Genomic DNA, 25,879 nt, shown 5'->3' on the forward strand with positions numbered 1-25,879 from the left:
TCGTGACTGCAGTATGATGTTTGTGACGACGCAGTGTAGAGCCCAGTCATGCAAACTGTCGTTAAATTGATCATCTTACACAGCTGACATTAGTGACTTTGGCCTCAGATGACTGATGTTGCTTCTGTGTACCATTCCCAGGATTGTCTGCTACGTGAATGAAGAATGAACAAACACGAAAGAAAACTGAGGAAAAAGGTAGGTTGTACCAGAAAGTACTTCTTAAACTGTCTGAACACTGAACCCCAGTTGTTCCAGTAGGTCAAGGTAGTCAGAAGAGAATGCTTCACAGAAGCAAGGTCATTGTATCATCAAACTACTAAACTTACTTCATTTTGCACTGAGTGCCGTCATAGAACTTGCTTTCTTCCACTGGGGCTCTGAGGAGGAAAAGAACTTGCCTGTTATTTATAATTTTTTATGAATATTCACAAATATTTAGAAATGACGTTATTTGCAAGGCCTAAGCTTTATTTTGCATGCTGCTTCTAGGTGAGTAAAATACTAATGAGTATTCCTAGTGCACAACATCTTTATATGCAATTCTATTTTAGTAACTGTACATATGTATGATATGAATATGGAATTGACACTTTGCACTGGTCCACTACATATTATTTATACAGCATCATTAGCATCAAAACAGTGTTATGTGAATGTTTGTTGCAAACGTGCAACCTGAGGGTTAGATTTGCATAAAGGCATATGTAGGAGGGATGCAAAAGACTATAAACTATAGTAGTTTATGCTTTTATATATTTTTGGAATGGATTACAACAAAAGCTGACCCCTTTGACTTGCCCTCTCTTACTGTGTGAATTTGGATTATCATGTGTTGTTACGAAGATAATGTATTTCTAAGGTTCCAGAAGTATAAATGAAAACAGGATTCTTCTAATGTGTATGATGAGATAACATTTTATTTAGTGCTCAAAATAACATGTTACTCATACAAATCCTTTCTTCTGGGAAGTATGCTGGATTTTTTTCTGGATATACCAGAGATCATCACATGCATATCTCACTTGAGTGCATGTTAAAGGATGATACAAGGGTTTTGTCAAAGGGTTTTTCCTCTGGGGGAGGAGAAGGATGTACAAGTGTGTTGGGAGAGGGTCGTCTTGTTCTTTTTGCTCCACAGTGTGGTGGGCTGATACTGAAACCGAAGGCATTGAACGTTTTGATATGGAATGTGAGCTATTTTTTCAAGTGGTTGAAGTATGCATGCTAAGACATCAGTCGAGTAATTAAATACATACTTGAATTTAGTAGTAGTGCTGAACATTTAATGTGGAATTAGGTATTTTGATGGATGAAGGTTTTGCTGAACAAAATTAATTCAGAATCATGAACTGCAGTATTTATGGAACACTTGATTTTATCATTAGTCTTTTCACTAAATTATGTTTAGTTAATATCTTTGACAGTCTTCAGATTTTTATTTTTTTTTTCAATGACTCAGTGCTACACATCTTAAGAGAAAGTCGTTGCTTCTATAGAAGTCAGTAGAATTACTCCCTTGTTTAACATTAAAAGCCTTTTGGCTCAGCCTAGATGAACATGTCAAGCACTTGCACTGTTTAACTGTGAGTCCTGTGTATTAGCTTCATGGAGCTCCTTTTAGTTCCTGAAGTATCAAATGAAGATTTAATAGCTGAAACCTTAGCTGTTCTGTCTGTGAGTCACTTCATCAGAAAAGAAAATAATTTGTTTGTTTGTGTTGAGAGTGTCACAACTGTATGTGTGCGCCATATGTCTTGATGGTATATTCAGGGAAAGCTGTGTGTAGTTTCTAAAATAAACAGATATTTGTCTTTTTTTCCATAAGTCTTTAGCATTGATTCTAAATGTGTTCTAAAACACTGAACATTGAACACTGTATGATGAAAACAGAAGTAAGTTGGGCAGCAAAAGTTTGCTGAAGTTAAAGGGCTTCTTTTTAGCTGTGATCCAGAGTAGGCTGTATATCTATCTCGGTTTACGTAACTAGAAATCAGAAGAAAAGCATATACAATACAACTTCTTGTTGCCCTCTCCTCCCTGCCTTCTTACCTTTCAGTGGTTTCTCTGTCCTCCACGTAACCTTTTCTCATTAATTGGCTAAACCTCTGCATCAACTTGAAATGAAAAGAGAATAATGCTTGTTTATTGGCACCATGTCTTGACAACAAACGTAAGAATTGGAATACTAACCAGCACTGGCTTAAAAAGGGAAGATGAATCCAGACCTTTTATGTGTAATTGCTTTCCACCCTTATTACAGCTCTTTTGTTTTCATACCAGATTGGTGAGTGTAACACTATACTGCAATGTATGTTTTGTATTCTGTTCTTGGTGGCGATAGTATTGTAAATGACCTGGAATTTACTTTAGCAAAGAGAATTATCTGTTCCAGTGTCACTTCACAAGGATCCATAGTTGAGAATATTAAGATCTGGCATCAGCTTTGTTAACTAAGTTGGGGGGGCAAACAATTATGCTTTTGTAAAATGTTACCTGCAACATATTCAGCATATCAGACAGGATCCTAAAAAGCCATATACATTTTTTCCTATACCTTCTGCTAATATGTTTTAGAATATTTTGCATTTTTTTACAGCAGTTGTTTACTTTGGCGATTACTTCAGTATTTCTGAAGATTGGATTTTTTGGCATAGTAGTGCTGGCTTATTGTTCTTCTAGTAACTTATCTCCTGGTGTGGTTCATTGTCTATAAACTAATTATTTGACATGTTGCTGTGGTGAACTGCATATTATTCCCACTGCTTCAGATGCCTAAGAAAAAAAATTAAAGCTGGAGTTCCATTTTCAGCAACAGCATCTAAGCTTTACACCTGTATCTACAGCTAGTTTTATTCTTACTTAAAACTACCAGTGAATTAGTAGGCCTAAAATATATCCTTTGTGTTTTCCCCAGTCTTTTTCATTTATATACAGTTGTCTCCTGTTTCATGCTTAGTTTCCAATTTTTAGCCTATTTTCCAGAAGTATATGCTCAAGTCTCTAAGTGGCATTTGACTATCTTTTTTGTTTGAAATTCATTGAGTTTCTCTTATCTTTCCCTCTATTCCCCCCCCCCCCCCCAATTTGTATAGTGCTGTTTTCATATCTGATTTCTTGTGGTTGTAATCAAACTGTTCTCTGGGTTTTCCAGTATTCTTCTTTCCTGTGTGTGTCACATCAGTGATGGCTCTTACCTTGTCCCACCAACATTTTTCAGTAATTGTTGAATGTTTTCCCTGTTTCAGAGGAATGGGAAGCCTATCACCTAAAGAGATAGTGTTCACTATATGTAAAGAGCTACCATTTACAGGCTATAATCCTGTGTTCTGACAAACATTTCCCTGTGTTGCAGAAAAATGGAGGAACTGAAAAACTCGTATGCAAAATCTAAAGATAGTTGCCCCTTTTATGAGAAGATGAAGCTGAGCTTGCTTTTTAGCGATTAACAGTCTTGGGGAAATTTTTTTTTTACCTTCATGCTTTATTTATGGAGCTATTGTTTTCACCTTTGTTTACACTTTTTGGAAGAGGGACTATTTTTAATATTTTTGTGTAACGCCTTTGTGGACCTCTACATATAAAACCAAATAAATCAGTAGGTCAATATTCTCTCTCTCACATATTATCTAAACTCCTCATTCATATAAAAGGGTTCCTGTGTATTTGTTTTAATTTAAATAACTTGTCTGTAACACTTCTTTTACATTAGATGTCATGTTTGGAATGATTGCTGTAGGAAATTGGTGGCAGAAGAATGGTTGCTTTTGGTAAAGGTAACCTTTTGGTAAAGGTAAATATTTGTTAGAACCAAAGATTCTAGTTCTTCATTTCTGCTAGAGTCAAAATGTCTGTGAAATCAAATGGTCATTTTAAGTTGGCAGTAATACAAAGGAGTGAGCCTGAAAATTTGATAGCAGGAAAGGACAATTAACTTTATATCATGCTTGATGGTCTAAAAGAACAGTATGATGCTTGTGAAAGTTTGCTGTCATTTCACTTTACTCCTAGTATGTACCTGGACATGGCTATCTTTTGAAGATCTTGTGAGTACCCTCAACATATTGTAAAGCTTATCTACATACACAGGTAACAAAAAAATAACAAAGCTACACCGTACTGTCCTTCTGGAATACGATATAGCAAGAATACTTCAGCAGAAAGGAAAATATATCTCATTAAGTAAAGCATCACTTCTAAAATCTACTGTTAGTAAGAGAAAATTTCTGATAATCAATCTATATATGTGTGGGTTTTTTTCAGTTAGCTCTCTGCTCTGTTATTGTGTTCTAATGATCTCTTGTTTCTGTCAAGTGATAATGCATAAGCAGGATTACTTGGCATTCAACTGAAACATGGTGTTGTCAATCTTGCAAAGTATCCCCTGCAGAAAAAGCCCAATGTGGTAAAATGATGCTTGTAGGCAGATGAGGGGAGGGGAGGTGGGAGATAGAGGTGGTGGGGAATAAAAGTGACCAGGAAATTCAGAATCTTCTCAAAACTCCAAAGGGCCCTTGGGAAATGTTCATGAACTGGAAGGAATACATTTGGGGGAAGGCTAAAAGCTTAGAGGATAAGATCCATATGTTTCTCCTTTTACTTTGAATGACCACAGAGTGATCCTTATACAAGGATCTTCTAATAAATCATTTTTACACCTCTGGGGGATTTTGAGTTGCCCAAGAAGGTTAATATATGTATAGCTCGTATAGCTACGTGAAGTACAGATAAATACTGGTTAGGCTGTGTTCCTTTTTTGAATAATTGCTGTGAGCAACTTCTAGTGAGTCAGATTTTGGTGGGTAATACAGTTTATTCCTGAAATGGCATTTTTTTTCCTTTGAATCAATGTGGATCTAGTCTCCTGAAGAGTCTCCTGTAAAGCCTCTTTACTCAGTTGCGTTTCATAGTGTCATACCCTTGATAAAGAGTTAGTCATGGAATGATTTTCACATCATAATAAATTACATTCTAGGACTAATCTCTGAAACAATTTGCATGCAAAAGTAACGGCTCAGGCTTATGGCCTTTGATATTCTGCATGTTTCTTGTTTTATTTTCTTCTGTTTTCCTTTCTACCACTTTTTAAGTGCATCTTTATAACTGCCATCTGTATGCTCATTCCCATTCTAAGTTTTTCTTTTTGTTTGTTTCCATCAACTTTTAACCTCTTCCTGTGCATCTAAGGTCTCCCATCTGAGCACAGAGATTGAAATAGTGGCCTGACTTTTAGAAGTGTTAAGTCAATGCAGAGCCTTCTGATTTGAATGGGAACTGGAACTAATCAGCCCTTTGAAAATGAACGAGATCAGTCTTGTCTAAAGGAAGTATGGAATTGTGAAGCCAAGGTAATTTAAGTAACCTGAGTGACCCATGTTTGTTAAAATATTTTCTGCAATCAAGATAATGGAATAATGAGAGAGTCATTATTTAACTTCGGCAAAACCAAACGATTTGTTTGGAGATTATGTTAACTTTAGACCAGTATCCTGAGGGAATGTGAGGCTAACAGACCACCCAGGGATATGAAAAATACTTACACATAGGATCCCTTGGCAAGTAAGGAAGCCTGTGTGTAAGACAGGTGACAGCAATAAAGGTGATGACCGATTGTTTGGAAAGGTAGAAGAGGGACAGCCTGCAGGAGGGAAGAGACACGACGGGTTTGGTTGTAGGTACACTTGTGCCTGGCCTCGTACCTTGCATTGGTGGCTTAACTCCCTCGCTTGACCTTGGATTGCCTCATCGCTCCAGATGGCCGGCAGTCACCAGCCAGGGCCATCCCTGGTCGCTGTCACCAGCCCTGCTCTGCTCTTCTTCCTCAGGTACTGTAGGACTGCACCCCTTAATGCTGTGCCTTGCTGGGGTGCCTTGCTGCGCCCCCCCCGGCTCCTGGCTGACCTTCCTTTGCAGAGCAGCCACTCTGGCTCGCTCCCTGACTGCTATAGCGGAGCTGCGGCAAGGGCCGGCACCTTGAGCCAGCTGCAGAGGTCTCAGGGTGGCTTCTTGCAGCTGTACCTCGTCAGGCTCATCCACCAGGTCCAAGGCCACACAGCTGCGCTCTATCAGAGCTGCACCTAAACTTCTGGGGGGCTGGGGAGAGCTTGCAGAGGAGGGTTACGGAGGAAGATGGATGGAGGCTGGTCAGAGCTATTACAGCCTGTCGATGCATGCGGGGCCCTGAATTTATCAGTAAGTGTACGAAAGAAACTGCTGCTCAGTCCTTCTGTACCATCCCCAGATATTGTCAAGCAGTCTGGCGCTTCTGGGTATAAGCTGAAATGTAACATGTGATTGTTTTACGTCAACTTGTAATTTATTGTCTAGAGACCTTGTACTCGGTGAACTAAGTTTTAACGGGGAAGGCTTCAAGGTTTTTTCCGCAGAAGTGCGTTGTCAAATGATGGCAGTTTAGCTGAAAAACAGATTAGTATGCATGTTCTCTTCCCTGTTTAAAGATGGTCACAAAGGGCTTGTGTCAAAAAAGTTTAAGATGTGCTCTCCTTTAACTATTAACAGGTCCAAGGACTAAACACAAGGTTAGGATATGTTTGTGATATTAGACAATAAGGTGTTTTCCCAGGTGCAGTTACATGTTGCAAGAGGGTTTTTGATGATGAGCAAAGAGTATAACATTAACAGTAAAGCATCTGCAATAAGAAGTGTTAGCCTGTTCTGAAAGCAGCAAAAATACTGCTTCTGCGTGACTTCTGACCAGGCTACCAAGTCTGCTCTGGTAGTTTGCTTTCACCTCTTTATGCAAAGAGCGTTTTGTTTCCCAGTTGCTGGTATGTCACTTAATACAAGGCAAGACCTAAAAGCTCTTTATCCCTTCATCTTTCCTCCCTTGCCCACAGGATTAAAAGCTGTAAGAACAGGCTTTAAGGAAGTGCTTAGATGGGTTGGTCTTGTTCCATTCTGCTTTAATACCCTGTCAAAGCTACTAGGATTTCACCATAGTGTTCTGCTTTAAAGACCTTTCACAGTTTCTAACTAGATCTTCTTTTCCATATACTTTCTCTCACCGGTCCCCCAAATTCACCACAACACAGGTTTTTGTTTGGTTGGTTTTGGGGTTGTAAACCCCCCCTGCCCTGTTAATTACTGGTATTTTTTCTCAGTAAATGTTCAGGACTCCTGTGCATGGAAAACAGTATTTAATTATCTTGTCTATGTGTAAAGAAAAAAAAAAATTATATATATTGTCTGTCTTGGCACTTCTTTGGAGTTATATATACTATACAGAGTTGCTGTTATTTATGCTGTGTCTGTAATTTCATTTCCTCCCTCAGACTGTATGTAGCAATTAAACCTCTTAGTAGTTTTAATGTCTGTTTATTCACATCTGTGGTTATTGATGGCTGGGTAAGTTTGTGCAAGCTCTTGTCTGTTAACAACATACATGTGGCTTTATCTTCTTTGACCTTAAGTCACCTTTCTTGCTACTTACAGTCCTATTCCTGAAGCCATTGACTTAGTTTCTAAAATATTTTATTGTGGTTTGAAGTACCACATGTGCTTTCTAAAAACAAAACAAAAAAACCCCCATTGAATGGCACACTCCAGTCCTATTCTAATCTTTTTTCTTTGTTGGGTCAGTGTTTCTCAGTCAGTCCGAGATGGTGAAATGACAGTTGGAGCGTGAGATTTCCTGCATTTCTAGTATGTGTATGAAATTACATAGATAAACCATGGATTCAAGAAAAAACTGTGGCATGGAGCAGTGTTACCATCCTGATAACAGGAAAAAAAGCAAAGCTTTAAAATTTTAATGAGGTGTGAGTTATGTAAGTATACTCCATTTTTGATGGTCTGAGTATAATAAAAATATAAACTTGTCAGTCTTGTTTAAACATGATAATTGCATCTTTAGAAAACTGAAAATGGTGCAGTAGTTTAAAAAAAAATAGTGATAGTATATTGTAGCACAATTATCATGTCCATTCAATATTCTTGGACTCATTGTCTTGAATTTGTGATTTTTAAACCTCATTTCTCTGGGCAGCCATTTCTAGGGCCCAGGATAGGATCTTTTGAGTCATGCTTACTCTTTTCATGAAGAACAAAATATCCTGTCTTTTATAGAAGCCTTTCATTTTATGAACCTGGAGAACTAAGATGTAGCTATTATCACAAAAATAGACCTTTGTATTATTGGCACCCAATTTTATCTTGAGTCTCAAGTAATGCTAATTTTTTTCCTCAGATCTGGATTTAATGAACTTCTTATAGCCATCAGAATATTAACAAGAAATACTTGCCTGATATTTTTTTCCCCTCCCCCTTCTCCAAGTGAATAAGTGAACTGTTTTTACCATTTCATTCTCATTCCCTGCTAAACTTACAAGTTGTAAAAGATGGCATATGTGAGAGTCCAGTGTTGATAGCTCTGGGGCATGCCTGGGAAAAGGACATAGCAAAGGTTTAGAGCTGAATTTGGGGGGGCAATCATGTTTTGGTGGGTTTTGGCAGAGTAATGATCTGTACAGCAGGCATGACCCGGGGAGCTGGGCTGACTAAATTAAAGCTGTGAAGTCAGTGCCGTAGTTTAAATGCCATTTAAAAAGAAGCAAAAACTACAGACGTGGGATGACAGAAGACAGGGCAGGAAGAAACTTTGTATTAGTTAATTTATTGTTGTCTGTCTTCTTCATGTAAAGAGACAGGATGGCTATTTTCTAATTTTTAGTTGCAAATCTGTTTGAGAGCCTTATGTGTCAGTATTTTACTAGCTTATTCTTAATGTCATATGATTTTCTTTGCTTTGACTTTATTAAAAGACTGTAACACAGAGTCAAATTTGGCTACTATCCAAATTAAACAAATGTTGGTTATACAGAGGAAAACTTGCAAAAGTTAGTCACCTTCTGATGTGTCAGTTTGGCTACTGTCAAGGAGTGCCTTGTGAGGAAGAAGAGGGAATTTCAGAGAGCCCGTAGAGATGATTTTGAAATGGTAATTCAAGGATAAGTTTTGCTGTTTGTAGTCAAAACTCAGTGATAAAATTGACTAAGTGATCTAGAATTTAATCCTGTATTTGTGATGGGGAATTTTGATAATTTAGATAGTTTGTCTTCAATTTACTGCACATTATAGATGTGTATATTCATATATAGAGGGATGTGTGTTGAGGTGGCCTGTGAAACTATATTGAACTGTGTTGGTAATGGTAAGGAAAACAGCTTAATATTTTAATAAATTTTTAATGACTGTTACATACACTTTGAAAAACCTGGTGTCGAAGCAGAGGGAGTTATTCAGAGACACACAGACTGCAAGAGCTACTCTTTTGTATATAAAAAGTCTGCAACCTTAAAAACAGCCTTAGCAGGAAACACAACCCCAAAGCTAAAACTCCAGGCTTTTTTTTTTTTTTTTGTGTGTGTGTTTGATCGTCTGAATAACCTCTGTTGCAGGTGCAAACTCAGTTTCTACAGTGCGGTATCCGCGTACGTTATCTGGGCAACCAACACAAGGGCGCATAAAAAGCACTTGGGGTCTGGGTCGTCGTTTCTGCAGGAAGATGCTTTTCTCCCACCCCCAGCCCCCGGTTCCTCTCAGCGGCCTCTAAAAACCGGCCCCGAGGAGCTGGCACGGCGGGCGCCGGGCAGCGGCTGGAGCGGTGCGGGAAGGCCGCGGGGCCGGGGCCGGCCGCTCTCGCTGTGGAAGGGGGGGGGGAAGCGCCTGAAAGGGCTCTCCCGGGGCTCCGCCGCCGGCCGAGGGTGAAGTAAGCGAACCGGAGCCGCGGGCCGTCCCGCTGGGCCTCCCGCGCCCGCCGCCGTTCGCTCCCGCCCCGCTCCACGACGGCGGCGGGCGGAGCTGCCCGCCACCAAGATGGCGGCCCGGCCCGGCGCGCCCCCGCCTGTCGGGCGGAGGGCGGGACTTCCTGCGGCGGGGCGGCGCGCAGCCGCGATGGTGGAGGCGTGAGCGCGGCGGGCCGGCGGCAGGCACCGTCCCCACGGGGCGCGGCGGCGGCCCGGGCCGGGCATGGAAGTGGAGAAGATGGATGAGAATGAATGGAAGTACCACGGGGAAGGCAACCAGAGCCTCGTCGTCTCCCACTGCCAGGTGTGTGTGGGGGGGGCTGCGGCGGGTAACGGCCGGCGGCGCGCGGGCGCCCCTCCCTCCCTCCCTCCCTCCCCTCCCCCGCCCCGCCGGGCCCGCGTGAGGGGGGGGCGCCGCCGCCTTCCCTCAGGGCCGCGGCCGCGCCGGGGTCTCCACAGGCCGCGGGCCGGGCCTGGCCTCGCCTCGCCTCGCCTTCCCGGGCGAGCGCCTGCCGCCAGGTGCCCGGGCCTCTCCCTCGGCGGGAGCGGCCGCCCGGCCCCGCCGGCCTCCCTCCCCTCCGTCCTCTGCCGAAGTAGTTTCTCCGTTCCGGGCGGCGGGTGTTTGAGCGCTGAGGGGAGCGTGAGGGGACATGGGGCCCGTCCGGTGGGGGAGAGCGGGAGGCGCTTTCCTCGGTTCTCCCCTACGGCTCGGAGGGGTAGTGGAAGGGAGAGCAGCTGATGACTAGACAGCTGTCGTCCGGGAACGGGAGTTGTGAGGAAAAGTACTAAAAATTTCCCTTTTCTGTCATAACGCCCGTGTCCGTGCAAGCGTGACAGAAGAAAGAAATCCGGGGAAGGAATGTTTTTCCTTTTGTCGCTGACTCTTCTCCTATACGAGAGTTTGGACGCTTGCTGCAGTGCTGAATTGGGACTCCAGAATATAATTTGGGTTTCGGGCTTGGCTGTAGACCTTCTGTGTGAATGGGCCGGTCATTTCATCTCTCTGCTTGGATTTACCTTTTGGGGGTTCTTTGGTTGGCTTGAGTTGGGTTTGTTTGCGTTTGGTTTAAATTAACAAAAAAAAATAATGAAACGGATTCAGCATTTTGGTGAGCGGTCACAATTAAATGAAGCTAAATCCAGTCAAGCGAATTCTATGTCAGTTTAAAAAGCACGTGTTCCTTTGACTGCTGTCACTATGTTCTTGCCCCGCTTGTATGTGTATTATTTACTTAATATATTGGGATATGTGTCCCTTGAAAGAGTTTATTCTTTTTCTAAAAACTCCTTGTGGCTATTTTTTGCCTTAAAAATTTATTTGTATTTCAGTTTAAATTCTGGTACGGATTTGTCACAGAATGTTCTTGATACTTAGTAGATCTAAACCCATTAAAGCCAAAATGATAAAACATAGGCTTTGTGTTGGGAAAAAAAATAAATCTACAATAAGAGTTGAATCCTGAGAACCATGTTTTTTTAATAACGTCTGAACGAATGACTGAAAATACTGGATTCTTTGATGTCTGTTTTCTGGATTATAAGCATAAACTAGGTGTAAAAAATATTAACAAATACCAAGTCTGAGAAAATGCTGGAAATCTGATGGTGCTCTGCAAACTTTAGGAGGGGCACTTCTGTTGCTCATGTTTCTTCCTTCTCTTTCTTTGTATAAAATATTTTTTAAAAGATATTTTTGTTATGAGAATGCGCATGTTTTTGTTTCTTGTCCAAATTTTAGCTTTGAAAAAGGTAGTTTAAGAAATACTTAGTCACTGGATGTTAGGGGTCAGAACACGTTAATAGATTAATAGTGATGTAGTTGGGAAAGTGAGGAAGTCTGCCAGAGGCTTGGAGCAGTTGCTGAGTGTGTCAGTTCTCTTTTTAACAAGATGCTAAAACTTTAAGATAGCATGAATGTGAAATAGATATGATTTTTTCCTTTATAGACAATTTTGAATCAGTAAAACTTATGTCTTAGAGCTTTGTGTCTGCTGATGGCGAACTCTTGTAAAATTGGAGCATATAAAATACTGTTTAGATGCTAATTGTTACTTTGTGGCTCTTACAAACAGGACATACTTGCATGATTAATCATCATTCTTGTAATCTGATGTCAAGTCATTCTCAGGTTTGTGTGAACAGAACAGCATCATAATTAAGACAGTGAATTTCATTTTAACTGTCCTTGCTTCATTCTGTATCTCTTCAGTTCATGTTTTTTGTGTACAAATGCTAGTGGGAGGGATAGCGATTTGGTTGTGGCAAGGGAGATGTGAATGGATGCTCAGATATAAGTGCCGGGGTTGTCAGTGAGAGGCCAGGGTGGAACTGTGTGTGTGCTTGTTGTTTCCATGTTCTCCCTTTTGAGTGCAGTTGTATTTTGGAACATGGGGAGGAAGCTGGTCCCTACCCCTGTAGGTCTGAGCCTCTCTTCCTTGCTGCTTCTGGAAGATCTGAGAAGTTTAAAAAAGCAAAATGGCAACAGAAAAATTAATCCCTGTCCTCCTGGAGAAGAGGGCAGAAGCTTCTTTGCTTTTTATGAAGTAAGATCCATGGTGTTTTGTTTCAACTCCTGCCCTCTGGACCACTCTCCGAAGCACTGATAACAGGTACTGGGCAAGGGCGTGTATCAAGGACACAGGGTGTTTGGGCTGGGCTGAGCAGGCAGCCCAGATGGATGCCCTTGTTCTTGGGTGTGTAGAGTGTGACTGGATTGGGGTCAAGAGCAAGGGGAACAAGGCGTGCATCGTCAGTTCATGATGCTCTTGTGTGTTTAAGGCTACGCTTATTTCTTTGGTTTGCTCCATTCCCTGTATCCTTCCCTTAAGACATGAATGTAACGCATTGTTAATCCAGAGTTAGTACAGTACCAAAATTAAAAATTTGGTCATAGAAGAGTCACATGCCCAACAAATAGCTCTGCTAGTGATGAGCTGATAAGTCCTAGACACAGGCAACATGCAGCCGTGTTTTCCAGTGCCTTTGAATGGTGGCATGTAGACAAAGGTTTGTCTGACAGTCAGACATTGGCATTCTGTGGAACACGCTCTGTTGTTGCGGTGAAAGTGGTGTAAAGTACTGCTCGATGTGCTCTTTCCTCTTACTGGTTATTAATGCTGCAGAATGCAACAGTGACCAGAGTCTCCCTGTGTGCCTGTGCTCCTACAGCCTATGGAATGCCATACTGAGATGAGTGGCTGGAATCACTGCAAGTGCATCTCTCTTTCTTATTCATGCAGTTAAGAAGAGAGGACTTAGGGCACGGTCTAGTCAGCACGTCTCTTCTTACAGTGATAGTTTTACAGTTACTTTAATTAGTTCTCCAGCATTTAGACAGTGATCTGGTGAATGAAGATGGAATGCCTGCCGAGCATTTCCAGTTACCATTGTTATCTCTGGAGCTGCATGCTTGCTTGCTTGATGCGTACTCAAACTTCCGCTTTCGTGGATTTTTAAAATTTCACTTCTGATGAATCTAAAATTCTAAGAGATGTACAGTATTATGGTACAAATTTCTTTGTTGATAAAGTTTTTCCTGTTGGTTTTTATTGCAGCTGTGATTAAGTTAAAACCGAGTTGTGGTAAAAAAGCCTTTGTATAGTCTTGCAGCCTGCTGAAATGCTTCTAGTAGAAAACGAACAAAGACAGCTTTTCTACCTCATGATTTTAGTGAGAAGTACAACTGGCAACTCCGTTTGGTTCATGAAGACAGTGCTTGAGACGTTCAGAAAGATAACTCTGAAGTACACAAAACCTGCAAGTTCATTCAGGCAGTGTCTGTATGATCCTTGTCCATTGGTTGCAATTTTGAGTATTTGGTTGAATCGTAGCATCCTCTTCAAATAACTTATTTGCCACCCTTCGCGCTATACAGTGAATTGTCTGGTTACTTGTTCTAGTTGCTGTCTCAGAGGTGCATAAAGTCCTGCAGTACAGATACAGCTCTACAAAACCCCAACCAAGCACCATCATAGACAGCCAGACGGTTTAGAAAGGATGCTTCTTATTCCCTGCATTTTTACTGGATTGTTGCTTCTTCCACAGCAGATTTGGCTTCTGATTTAAAAAGAGGGCTAAACCGTGCATTCCATCCTCCTCTCTGCTTTTGAGCAGCAGAGAGGGTTCAGAGGAACTGCTGTAGAACAGTTATCTTCTTGTAAGCTGTTGACTCTTTTTAAGGTGGAGATACCTAGTTTTTCAGAAGTGAGCTGGAAATCCTCATTTGTAGTTCTGCGTTTTAATCAGTTGTTTGCTCTGAGAGAGACACTTAACACTTCATTTCAAAAGGCTTCAGGAGATGTTTGTAGAAGTAGTGTAAGCAGCTCTAGAAATAATGACTTCTAGTTCCTTTCACTGTTGAAACATATGCTTGCAATCCCCAGTTTTTGCTTTATGAAATAAAGTATGTACATTCCTCATGTGCATCACTGCAGTTGATTTCCACTCATTTTTATTTTTCGCATGTTGGGATATTATGGTAACCAAATGCTTAATTTTAATATATGGTTGAACATTAAGCTTGTGTTTCAGGGTGTCTACTGGGAGGTGGTACAAGAAAAGAGGAGGTTTTTTTCCTAGCTTGTTTTTTTTTTTATTCAGTGAGATGGTCTAGAGGAACCTTGGTGTGTGCTTGCAAAAGGTTGTGGTTTGTATCTTCAGATGCCTTGATTGTTAGTAATAATCTACTACTTGTCTTGGAGCACTTGCAGATATCTGTAACAGATATCCTTGGGTTTTGGTATGGGACTTAATTAGTAAATGCTTAACCATCTCAAGAGCATATGTAAGCTTACGAAATAGAAAAAGGGGGAGGGAAGGTAGATGGAGAAGGTAAATGAAGCAGAGCTAAGGAGATTGGGTGAGGGAGTCAAGTCAGATAATCAAACTTGCAGAAGATTCCCAAAGTTGGTGCCTGTAGTAAGTGAATAATATCTGTCTCTTCTCTTTGATTTGTTTTGGTGGTTTGTTGTTTTTTTTTTTTTTTTCCTTCAAGACATATGGGTAAAGATGGAGGATATCACAGTGCTGCTTTCGCAGGCATCCTTCCTGATCCTTGTTCTGACTTCATAGGATACTGTAAAGAGCAAAGTCTTCTAGGAGAGAGGGGTATCTTGCGTTTTAACAGTAGTCTTTGATTTCACTGTATTTGTAACTGCTTCTGCTGGCAGCTGCATTATGATGGCTGCAAAGTGTGTGCAGAAAGACACTTTCTGCATATGGGGGAGATGGATTTGGTGTTGGTTTTTGAAATGAAATAATTCTGCTAATGAGGGGGTGCTTTGTGTCAAATCAGGCTAGATAATTGTTCCTAATACTGCTTTTGCAATATGAAATAGATTTCCTGTGGTTGGTTGGTTTGTTTGTTTTTAAGAATAATGACAAATTATTCTTACTGGAAGATTTTGTCATAATAAACTTACTTTGAGAGGACTGTTAATAAGATTGTATGTTTAGACACAGGGGGTTTTGCTGAAAGAGTGAAAAGCTTATGGTCAGAATTACTAGCTAGCTGCAGCTTTCCTATTTGGTCTTGCTTGGCAGAAAGGGAGTGATGCTGATCATCAATTGCTGTCTTGTTGAATCTTCTTAAGACATTTTTTCTGATGATGTCATTTTGTACAAGTTCAAAAACCTGCATGTCCTGTTTCTTCTTCCATTGTTTTTCTGTGTGGAGTTGGCTGGGTCTGTTTTATCCTATTGAAATTAGTGTAAGTAAAGTATTGCCCCCAAAACTTCCAAGTTGTTCCTGAGAAATTCCAGATCCCTGACTATAAAGCAAACTTTGTTCAGTTGCCTTCTGGTTTTTCTTCAGTTGTGTTCTGTTTGGTTTTTTTTTCCTTAATGTCTGTGGAACAGTGAACTAACATCTATGAATGTCTTTATTTCAAGGCAACCCAGAACAGACTGCTGATTCCTGTATTAAAGAGTCTTCAGGTAGGGGAAAAACACTGAAAAACTAGCTGCTGTTCCTTGTGGGTATAAATACAACAGTTTATTAACAATGACCTTCTCTGAATATTGCTCTGATTTAAAATATGCCCAAGTTACGGTGTCTTGGTTCTTTCACAGTAAGAAATTGTCAGAAAAGGAAAGATGCAACTTGTATGTATTGAATTTTATTTTGACTAATGGGAAAGACAGTTTTGGTAAGACTTGAACTTAAACGTTTTTATATCCTTGAGGAGATTCTTCTATTTAAATTCCAAACCTATGATGATTCTTATTTCTGATGGATTTCATGCTCTGGATGTGTCCAAAAGATTCACCAAGGCTATGTCATGTAATATAGGGAGAAGTTTTGCATCTGGTTCTGTAGAATTTTCTGGAGAAAGCAAAATTTACATGTGAAGGACCATTAAAACCTCTTCTTCTTTCTTGCTAGTTCATAGGGCATTTCTTTGACCTGGTTTCTCCAGCATTGTGTTCTTTTGGGGGTGCGCATATCTAAACATTGTCTAGCAAAAAAACCCCACACCTGCACACCCTTTGCCTACTTAGTAGAAAAAGGACAAGAAAACAGATTGATGACTAAACATAATATATTGCTTTGTTCCTTCTTTCCTAGTTGTAATTGCTTTTTTATTTATTTATTTATTGTAAGCAGGTAGAGGAGCTTCTGCCCAAATTTACTGAAGCAAGCAGCTATAAAAACCAGTTGAAAAGCCAAGTATGTGATCAGGGTGTGTCATCTGTGGAAAAGAAAGGAAGAGATGTCTGCCTTGCTGTAAACAACAATTAAGTTTTTAGGAACAGGAGGCAATCACCAGTCTGAGTTGGAATTCAGGACCCTGTGTGGCACCTGTATGAAACTGTATGTTTCCTTGGTTAACTGATATTTACATATACATGTATGGTCACTGGGGAGAAAAGGAAGAGCGTTTTGTATTTGTTTGTATTTGGTTCTTTGGCTAAACTGGTACAATTGCAATTGTAGATGTCGTAATTAATTGGACTAACTCTACTTGAGTACAATATACAAAGCTTTTACTATAAACGAAGAATTAGAAGTTGGAAGCACTTCCAGTTCTGTGGATTAGCTGCAAAACTTTTTTTGACCCAAAAGAAAGTCAACAGCTTGAGTCAACATCTATGTAGAATTTTGATTCCATATTGGGATTTCAATTCCATATTGCACTAGTGTAGTTAAATTTACATTTTCCTTGGCTTTACCAGGTTTCTGCACTGAAAGGATGCTCTGAATGCAGGGCAGTTTAGTAGTATCTTCCATAAAGTGAAAGGGAAGGTGGCACTGGGTAGCAGGACTGAATGTAGAGAGAAGAAAGAACAGAAAAGCAGCAATTAAAACTTTTCTTATCATATTAGTGCCTTAGGTTCTATAGATGCAGAGAGGAAAACATAGCATGTGTGTGGAAGGAGATGGGAGACAGAAACACTGTAAATCTTAGGTCTAATACTCTAATGTAATATGACAGAGATACTTTAACTGTAGCAGCAGCAACACCACTCTCTTCCCCCCAGAATACTTTTTTTCAGAGGTGTTGTCTTATTGTGCTAATAAGAGTGTTGGAGCAGACCTGTCTTCTGGTGGCTTACTTTGGAAATTTGAACTCCACTTTATGCCTGGTTTATTTCTTTTTTTGAGTGACTTTTGAGAATGCTGAAGGCTATATGCAATGAAAATGTAAATTAAGTCCCAGTTTTGTAGATGTCGTGGTTTAAGCCCAGCTGGCAGCAAAGCACCATGAAGCTGCTCGCTCACTCCTCCCCCCCCACACCTGTTGGCATGAGGAGGAGAAAATATAAAGAAAAGCTTGTTGGTCAAGACAAGGACACAGAGGGATCAGTCGTCAATTATGGTCACGGGCAAAAACCAAACTCAACTTGGGGAAAAACAAAAACCAATTTAATTTATTATTAATCAAAACAGAGTAAGATAATGAGAAATAAAACCAAACCTTAAAACACCTTCCCCTCACCCCTCCCTTCGTCCTGGGCGCAGCTCCACTCCTGATTTTCTCTACCTCCTCCCCAGCAGCATGGGGGTTACGATCAGTTCATCACACATTGTCTCTGCCGCTCCTTCTTCCTCCTCACTTTTCCCTTGCTCCAGCATGGGGTCCCTCCCATGGGAGACAGTTCTCCATTAACTTCTCCAGCATAGGTCCTTACCACAGGTTGCAGTTCTTCACAAACTGCTCCAGCATGGGTCCTTTCCATGGGCTGCAGTCCTTCAGGCACAGACTGCTCCAGTGTGGGCTTTCCCAAGGAGTCCCAGCCATCTTCGGGTGCATCCCCCTGCTCCGGCGTGTGGTCCTCCTGGGGCTGCGGGTGGGCATCTGCTCCCCCGCTCCCCTCCATGGGCTGGGGGGGACAGCCTGCCATCTCCCCACGGGCTGCGGGGGCATCACCTCCTCTGGCGCATCTCCTCCCCTCCTTCTTCACCGACCTCGGTATCCCCAGAGGGGTTCCTCTCACATTCCAATCCCCCTGCTCACTGGGGGTTCCCCTTCTTAAATCTGTTCTCCCAGAGGCGCTACCACCGTCACCGATTGGGTCGGCCTGGGCCAGAGATGGGTCCGACTTGGAGCCAGGGTAGCTTCTGGCAGCTTCTCACAGGAGCCACCCCTGTAACCCACTCCCCCGCTACCAAAAACCCTGCCACACAAACCCAAAACAGCAGACAAGCTCAGGAGGTAGCCTTGACTAAAAATGGTCTTGTTTTTTAATGTTTGGGTTCTGTGCTAGCTCAAACTCAAATGAGTTTCTTTTCACAGTTGGTGAGATCAAGTCATTATCTAAAAAGCATTTTTTTTTGTCTGTTTGGTAAATGCAGTGATGGTGGAGTTCAGAAGACTACACTTTGCCTTCTCTGTGCTGCATGTGTATCTTCCCTTAGTCAACAGCAGTAGTGGGTTGGTTGCTTTGGTGAAATAAGTTGGCTGACCCATAAGCTGTATAGAAGTGGTCAGCCTAACAGCCTATTTTATTCACTCCTTCAGTTCCTTCCTCCCTTCCAACTTTTCAGTGAGTGTTTTCTTTGCCTCAGTGTACTGAGATACTCAATAACTGTGTTCTGACCTCCTGGGTTTGCTCAGGAAGGAACAGAGACACTGCATTTGATTGAACAGTTGCCTAAGACTTGCTTAGTTTTCTTCTAGCTGAGGTGTTCAAGATGCTTGGGATTACCAACTTGTTCTAACTCTCCATTTTATTACTTAACTTCATTCTAATTCCTCTTACTATTTTGACTTTTTATTTCCTCCCTTCCCTATTAATAATTTTCCTGAAATGCCTTGTTGCCCAAACATAAAACAGCTGACTAGGCAGCTTAATGCTGCAAAGTTTATGTTGTTGATGGGTGGAGGTTTAGACCAGTTTAAAGGAAGGAAGCTTAGTACATGTTTTCATGTTCTCATTGGTATAACTCACCTGTTTGACAGATGGATGAACTATTTTATACACTGTTAAATGTTAAGGACCAGTTTTTTTCTTGCTTGTTTTTAACAGCTAGAATATCAGGGACATCTACCGTGTTACCTGGACTGTAGTAATGTATGCTGAGGGCCAGGCATCAATAGGTTTATTCATTCTGTTCTCTCTGGCATATGTTTCCACCTAGTACCAGCAGGTGTATCACTTGATATCATTTCAGCTACTGTGATGAGGTGGCTTAGCTGAAGGGCAAACATTTCCTTCTCACTTATGGCTAGTGCAATCATAAAATTCTCTTGGAATTGCTATCATCTGCATGTTGCAAGGTTATACAAAGCTTAGCTATAAAGTGAAACCTGAGTTAGTGCTGAAATATCACAGAAATCTAGATCATAACCAAACAGGGAAAAAAGTGGAATGAGTACCTGAAGTCTTATGCAAGCTGTGAGCTCTGTGCTAAAGAAAACAAGTATCGTGGTGCAGTTGATTCCAAATAATGGTTTAACATACTGGATGGTGTCAAGCAAGGTGCTATGCCAGAAATTCTTTATTAATGTAAAGAAATAAAAAGATTGTTCTTAAAGGACTTGTATGCTAAATAAGAGAGTATTGTTCTGATTTTTGAATGCTTCCTTGCACTTTGTATGAGCAATTACTAAACTTCCTCCGTACTGGCAGGAAATGTAGCTTTCCTCACTTTGTTTTGTGTGATCTTATCCACCTTATACAGAGCAAAACTGGGTTGGAAAACAACACTTGTATACAATATACTGTGTGTACTTAATTCAAAAGCTGCAAAATTTTCCAGGGCTTAGTTTGTTTTCATCTCCCACATCCCTCCACATTGCAGAGCACGGACACCCTGGATGAGGAGACCTCTAAAAATGTCTTGTCTTGAGTATCATAAAGGTAAGCTTTTGATTGAAGTGCCTGGGCAGTGTGGTGGGCATGTTTTTACTGGATTCTATTAGTTCTCAGAAGAAGGAACTCTCCTCTGTGCAGCTGTCTTCTCTGAGGGGTGAAGGTGACACCTCTTTGTCCACTTCCCCCCCCCCCCCCTCCCCCCCGAAATTGCATTTTTTAAATAGAAAACCATTGTTTTCTGCTTAAATCCCTCAAACTAGAGTTGGAATTGAAGGGTTTGTGGAATGTAAATTTGGAATAAAAATTGTTGGAATAATTTTTATAGTTGGCATATACTGCATGCAGATCCAGTGTGCTACTGCAGAAATAGTTTTATCAGCAAAATAGTTCCGTAGTTCATATTTAGTACCATTGAAACTGTCGTTAATTAGTATATGTATATCATTGCGTTGAAGTAGGGCTTGAGTGGCACTTTGGTGTAATTTAACCTGTCTCCCTCTCTTTGACTGAAATTCAGATAGAATGCACTTTTTGTAGGTGTCCTTCCTGTACATTGTTGTAAATCCACGATGATTAGATTGTGTTGAGTAACTACAATGGTGGTAGAAGGTTTGGCATACTTAAGAGCTGTGTTCGGTAAGATCTTGATAGCTCTTTAAGTTCAGCAAAATACAATGAATTAACTAGTTTTTACTGTATAAAGAAATTCAAGAGCCTTTACAGGCACTTTTTTCTCTCTAAAAATAGTCAACTTCTTATCTTTACCTCCTTGGGTAGTAGTTGGTGGTGGTGTGGTTAATTGGTTGCAACAAATAGTACAGTAATAATTGTAGGGAAAGTTTTGTTACCAGTCTTTGAGAGTGTTGTTCACGATTGGAAGCTCGTGACTTTTATATGCACAACTTTAAAACAAACGTGGGTTTTCTTGTTCTGCTTGTATATCACGTGCCTTTTCAAAATAAATATATTGACAACAGAGTATGGTGGACAGGTAGGTAACTTTGTGATGTAAAATTGTGTGTAGTGCTTACAAAAATACTGGTGAGTTTTTAGATACCACAATTTATGAGACCGTGTGGAGTAAGGGAGATGATGGGTGTGGGAAGAGGGGTGGATTTCCTTTTGGGACTTAAAAAGTTGCTTCCCAAAGTGCCTTGGTTTCTACCAGTAGATCTTGCATATGTGAACACAAGTTGGTAATCAACTAGGTAAGAATCTTTTCTAGTTATACTGGGCAGTTGCAGAACTAGATGTTAGAGTAACGCTTTGCCTCTAGACAAAAACAGTTAACGCATGCTGTTTAGAATAATAATAGAGTAATAACAAATGACGTGAAGCTGCTTATTTGGAAAAGCAGAAGCTGAAATGATGTTTCCCAGGCTTTGTGTTTGGACAGGCTAATTCTTCATATTTTCGTACGGAAGCTTATTTTAAAACCATGTGAGCTGAGGTGGTAACAGCAGAAGGATACATGTCTTTCTATACTTCTAAACAATTTTACTAGCATTTGAGCTTGTTTATGTAGAAATTTTCCTATTTCTTTCACTGGCACCAGCTCTTATACAGATTTTGTTATTAATGTAGCAAGAGACAGAAACTTGAAAAAACCTCAGTGATGCAAACAAGGTTTTTCTCTGAAGGGGAATATCAAGATTATAGATTTGCCCCAGTTGCATTCAGCTTGTGAAAACTCTCCAGTTCAGGAGGCCTGCATGGTAGTATATTATGACACTGAAGTTTAGAAGACATTTTGGGAAAATACAAGGCCAATATCAAACATCAAGCTGTAAAGAAATAAATGGAAGTGCTTATCCTGGTTTCGTAATGCTACTGTCTAATCCAAAGTACCTGGATTGATGCCAGTCATATTTTGGCCTAACTACCAAGGATTACTTTGATTTTGGATTTCACTAAGAAAGATTAAAATAATAGCTATAGTAACTGCTTCGGAGAAGAAAAATTCTTGCAGATAACCTTCTTGGGGACTAAGACCAGCAAACTATTTTTTCCCAAGGTACATTAGGAGAAGAGTTGTGTGTACGCATCCCTGTGTTTCTGTGATGCCAGTGACTTCTTTGAGTGTATTTTTGCAGACTCTCCCACAGCTTCTTGTCTCCCTATTGGCAACATTAACTTTTCAGTTATGATTTAACCCAAATAATTGTTTCATGGTAGGGTGTTAAAGAAGTGTTTGCCTTTCTTGGTGGGACTGTAAGCTTAAGGCTGGAGTCTCAAAATGCTGTGGCTTGAGACAGCACTCCTCCAGAACATCCTGCTCATCAGAACATCCAGAACATCAGTGCTCCTGATTACATCATCTTGGCAGTCGAGCGACTGAGACGCACACAAGTTTTGGTATCCTTGTTGCTGTCGTTTGAGTTTTCTGTAACAATTGGTAATGGTTTTTATTGTAGCCCTAGTATGGTCCTGGATGCTAGTAAGAACGTTGTTTGTTATCTGTTATCAAACTGCTGTGCTCTCATGTGAGACTTGCACTTAAAATCTTTACTTGAAGAGTAAGAGCAGTCATGTTTGATATTCTGATGGCTTTTTTTTTTAGTCATTTGTGACTTACTAGATGCTGAACATACTTGCAGAGAAAGGGTTGCAGGATTTAAAAAAAAATAGATAGAATTCTTCCTTTGAATTCAGTATTTTTCTAGTTTGTCTTGCTTCTTACAAAGATGTGAAGCCTCTTAATGTTTCATGTGTTTCATTTGCCTACGTCCACGCATTGTTTCTTTTTTTCTCTGCTTGATTTTACAGCCTGGTTTTTTCATCTTTTTGGCTGTATGGGACTATTATCCAATTAACTAAACACTTTGATGGTAATAGTGCATTGATGGAAGTGTTGTTAAGCAGTGGAAGGGCTTACAGAGGTATATGTAGAGAATGAAATTTAGGGAGCATTAGGATCTAGTTGATCTGATTCTCAAAGTGCTAAGGAGTAGTGACAACCTCTTAAGAAATCTGTTCTTTTCTGGATTAGGGCCATTCTTTTGCATGCAGATAAGCATGTTACATCTTTCTTCAATCTGTAAATACAAAAAAATCTGAGGTGTTTAAGATAACTGACAAAAACCCTCGTGGCAACAACCACCCACAGCATTTCCAAGTAAAGGATCAGTCAAGTGAATCAGTAATTCAATAGCATGAAAAATGTGGGCCAATATTTTCAGCGGGCCAATATTTTCTGAAACAGTTGGCATCTTTGACATCTGATGGGTTAACCTTTGTACTGTGGCAGTGTATTTGTGTAACTGTGTATTGAATTGCACAAAGGGATGGAGCTAGCTGAAAACCTTCCCCCAAAAAAGAAAAGTGTTGGATGGTTTTTTTTTTTGTTTTTACTCCAATCATCTAATAACCTTACTAACGCACAGTGCAGGCCAACTGGTTGAAATGCATCTGTGGCAGAAAAGTTATGTTTGAACTTTGCTCTGTTTCCTTCTGACCTCTTTAGACAAGCAGTGTGTTCTTCTTTTGCCATATATAGTTTTGGTCATTTTATCCTAGCATGCCTCTTCAGAAATGATTTGGTAGTGAACAAACACTGTAGTGAGTCCTGTGAGAGCAATCAGATTTTCCAAAGCAGTGGTTGGAAGCTTGTTGGCTGGGAACTGATTAATAGATAAATATCTGCAACACCCTTGAAATACTACAGGATGAAGTTTCTGAATTGATTAGAAGTGATGATCAGATCACTCCATCACTGATCCACTTGCTTATGAATATTTAAAGCGGGGCATCCAAACAGTTGAAACACTAAAAATAACATACTGCATACACAGAGCATATAGGCTTATCAGACCTGAGCTCTGTTATCTATGTGTACGTCTTAATGAGAGAAAGTAAGTTAAGTGACACCCAGCAATCTTGTCAAATCCAGGTGATTGTAACTAGTGTTCAGTTTATCTAGTTTTTGTGACACTTATGCTGTTTAGATCTTGCAGGAAAAGTTGAATCAGAATTCAGCAAAGTATCCTTTTACCCGAGAGTGTTTTCCAGATGTGAGTGAACTACAAGGTCTATGCTGGTTTGAGACTTTTTAGATATTGAAGGGGCTGTTTCTGCGTGTCACTAGCAATGTCTGAATCTTGTTTTGTTAGTATTTTGGATTACACATTGTCATCTGTTCTGCTTTTCTCCTCCTGTTCTTTCTCTACATGTTGGTAATAAAACTGCTGCTCTCTCCCACTCAGCACTGTCCAGAGACAGCTTTCAGCCCTGAAATATGGAATATATCTGGTGCTGTTGTGCTATAGTAGGCTTTTTAATGGCAAGTCATTTGGTAGGGAAAAATTAGATTCCATAAACCCGAAGTGTAACTATGACATTTTGTCTGCATTACCTTTGTCAGAGAATCTGAGTGTTAGTACTTTTTTCATAGTGCTTTAAATAGAATGTAATCCTTTGGTGTGTCTACGAAAGATCCAAATGGAGACACTGAGTGGCTAAGAGGTAACTCCAGAAAACAGCTGTTTGTCTCTACCTGCTGTGGTGCCCAGTTGCTTTTATCCACATTTTATCTGAATAGCCTGAAGTACATCAGTGGGAGTAAATATCTTGAGGATCAGATATTTACTGACTAACTGGAGGCAGGGCTATGAGCTGCCTTGCCTAGTAAGGCTGCAGGTTCCTTAATACTATGTCAAAATTTGATTTTAATATAAAGTCTGTTTACCAAGTGTAATGGTTAATTTCAGCAAGATTTTATTGAGAGAAAGATACTTCAGGTGACTTCTGTGATGAAAGACACTGTCTTAATAGACTTAAGGAGAAAGGCCTAATTTACTTAGGACATCTACAAAATATTTTTATCTGAACTCTTAAAAATAAAGGCTGAGGATGTTTTTAGAATTTGTGCACTTTGAAAATATGAAGGTTTTTCAATTGTTATAAAATATGGTAGTAATTGTAAAAATGACAAAAATTAGTGTTTGTTGTTGTTTTTTTTTTAAGGTTATATGTTTGGAAACCTGCTGCATTTATCCCCATGTTATATGTTTACTTTTTGGAAGTTTAGAAGTAGCAGGTTTTTAGTGTTTATAAGTAGAGCTGTGTAGCTACTGCTTGTAACTGCTAAGTGTCTCCTTAATATTTTTTAATGCTGTGCTGATACTGTAAGCAGATAATATCTAAGTGGGTCTTACATTTTTTTTTTGTCCCCCCAAAGACCTTTGGCGCAAAAATGATAGAGTGTTTTTCTGTTTGTTTGATACTGTGTTTTACAAGATTTTCAGAGCAGTGCTATAAGCTAAGGGAGTATTTCACCTGTTAACTTGGTGACTGGACACGCAGAGTGGCTGCCTTGTTAAAGTGATGGCAAATCTGGGAACAGACATTGATGTATTTGATTTCAAGTTGAGTGAAATAATCATCTAAAATGCCTATTTTGCCTTTTTTCCCCCTTAATTTGTCAGATGAGGTAAATTGGGGAATCAGACAGTTTTGCTGTTCAGGAATTATAATGTACTTAAATGCTAATGAAACCATATTCTTTCCTATCTTTCTTTAGCGCTGTGTGGTGCTGCGGTTTTTGAAGTTCCCACCAAACCAGAATAAGGTAAGACTCAGCATGTACTGTTGATAAAAGCCCGCAGGTAAGCTAATAACCGGTCTGAAGAGAAACAGGAAACCTATGAAAGAACTGTGACTGATAGGAGAAAGAATAAGGGGATGTTTTGAAATGTGCCTGTATTTCAGGAGTTTTGGCAACAGGAGGAAATTTGAGGTCCTCTTACGTAACTAAGATTATGTGACTGCTGATGTCAAGACCTTTGTGTAGGACAGATTATAAGACTGCAACGTGTAGAAGGTACGGCTTTCTGTAAGGATAGTTGTGGCAACAGAGAAAG

The 25,879-nt window shown here is 40.3% G+C and overlaps 1 protein-coding gene across 2 annotated transcripts in view; it reads left to right on the forward strand.

Moving 5' to 3' along the window:
- The first annotated feature begins 9,926 nt into the window (after positions 1 to 9,926).
- IPPK (inositol-pentakisphosphate 2-kinase) overlaps positions 9,927 to 25,879 on the forward strand; it is a 35,100-nt gene continuing 19,147 nt past the window's right edge. Inside the window, exons 1-2 of one of the 2 annotated variants that reach the window (XM_075052747.1) lie at positions 9,927 to 10,068; positions 25,540 to 25,587. In XM_075052747.1, the coding sequence (XP_074908848.1) occupies positions 9,988 to 10,068; positions 25,540 to 25,587 (129 nt within the window). In that variant the 5' untranslated portion in view covers positions 9,927 to 9,987. Of the gene's footprint in view, positions 10,069 to 19,208; positions 20,067 to 25,539; positions 25,588 to 25,879 lie in introns of those variants that run through there. The other variant, XM_075052748.1, reaches the window with a different exon arrangement.

The sequence above is a fragment of the Buteo buteo genome, chromosome 21, assembly GCF_964188355.1.
Source record: "Buteo buteo chromosome 21, bButBut1.hap1.1, whole genome shotgun sequence".
Taxonomy (NCBI): domain Eukaryota; kingdom Metazoa; phylum Chordata; class Aves; order Accipitriformes; family Accipitridae; genus Buteo; species Buteo buteo.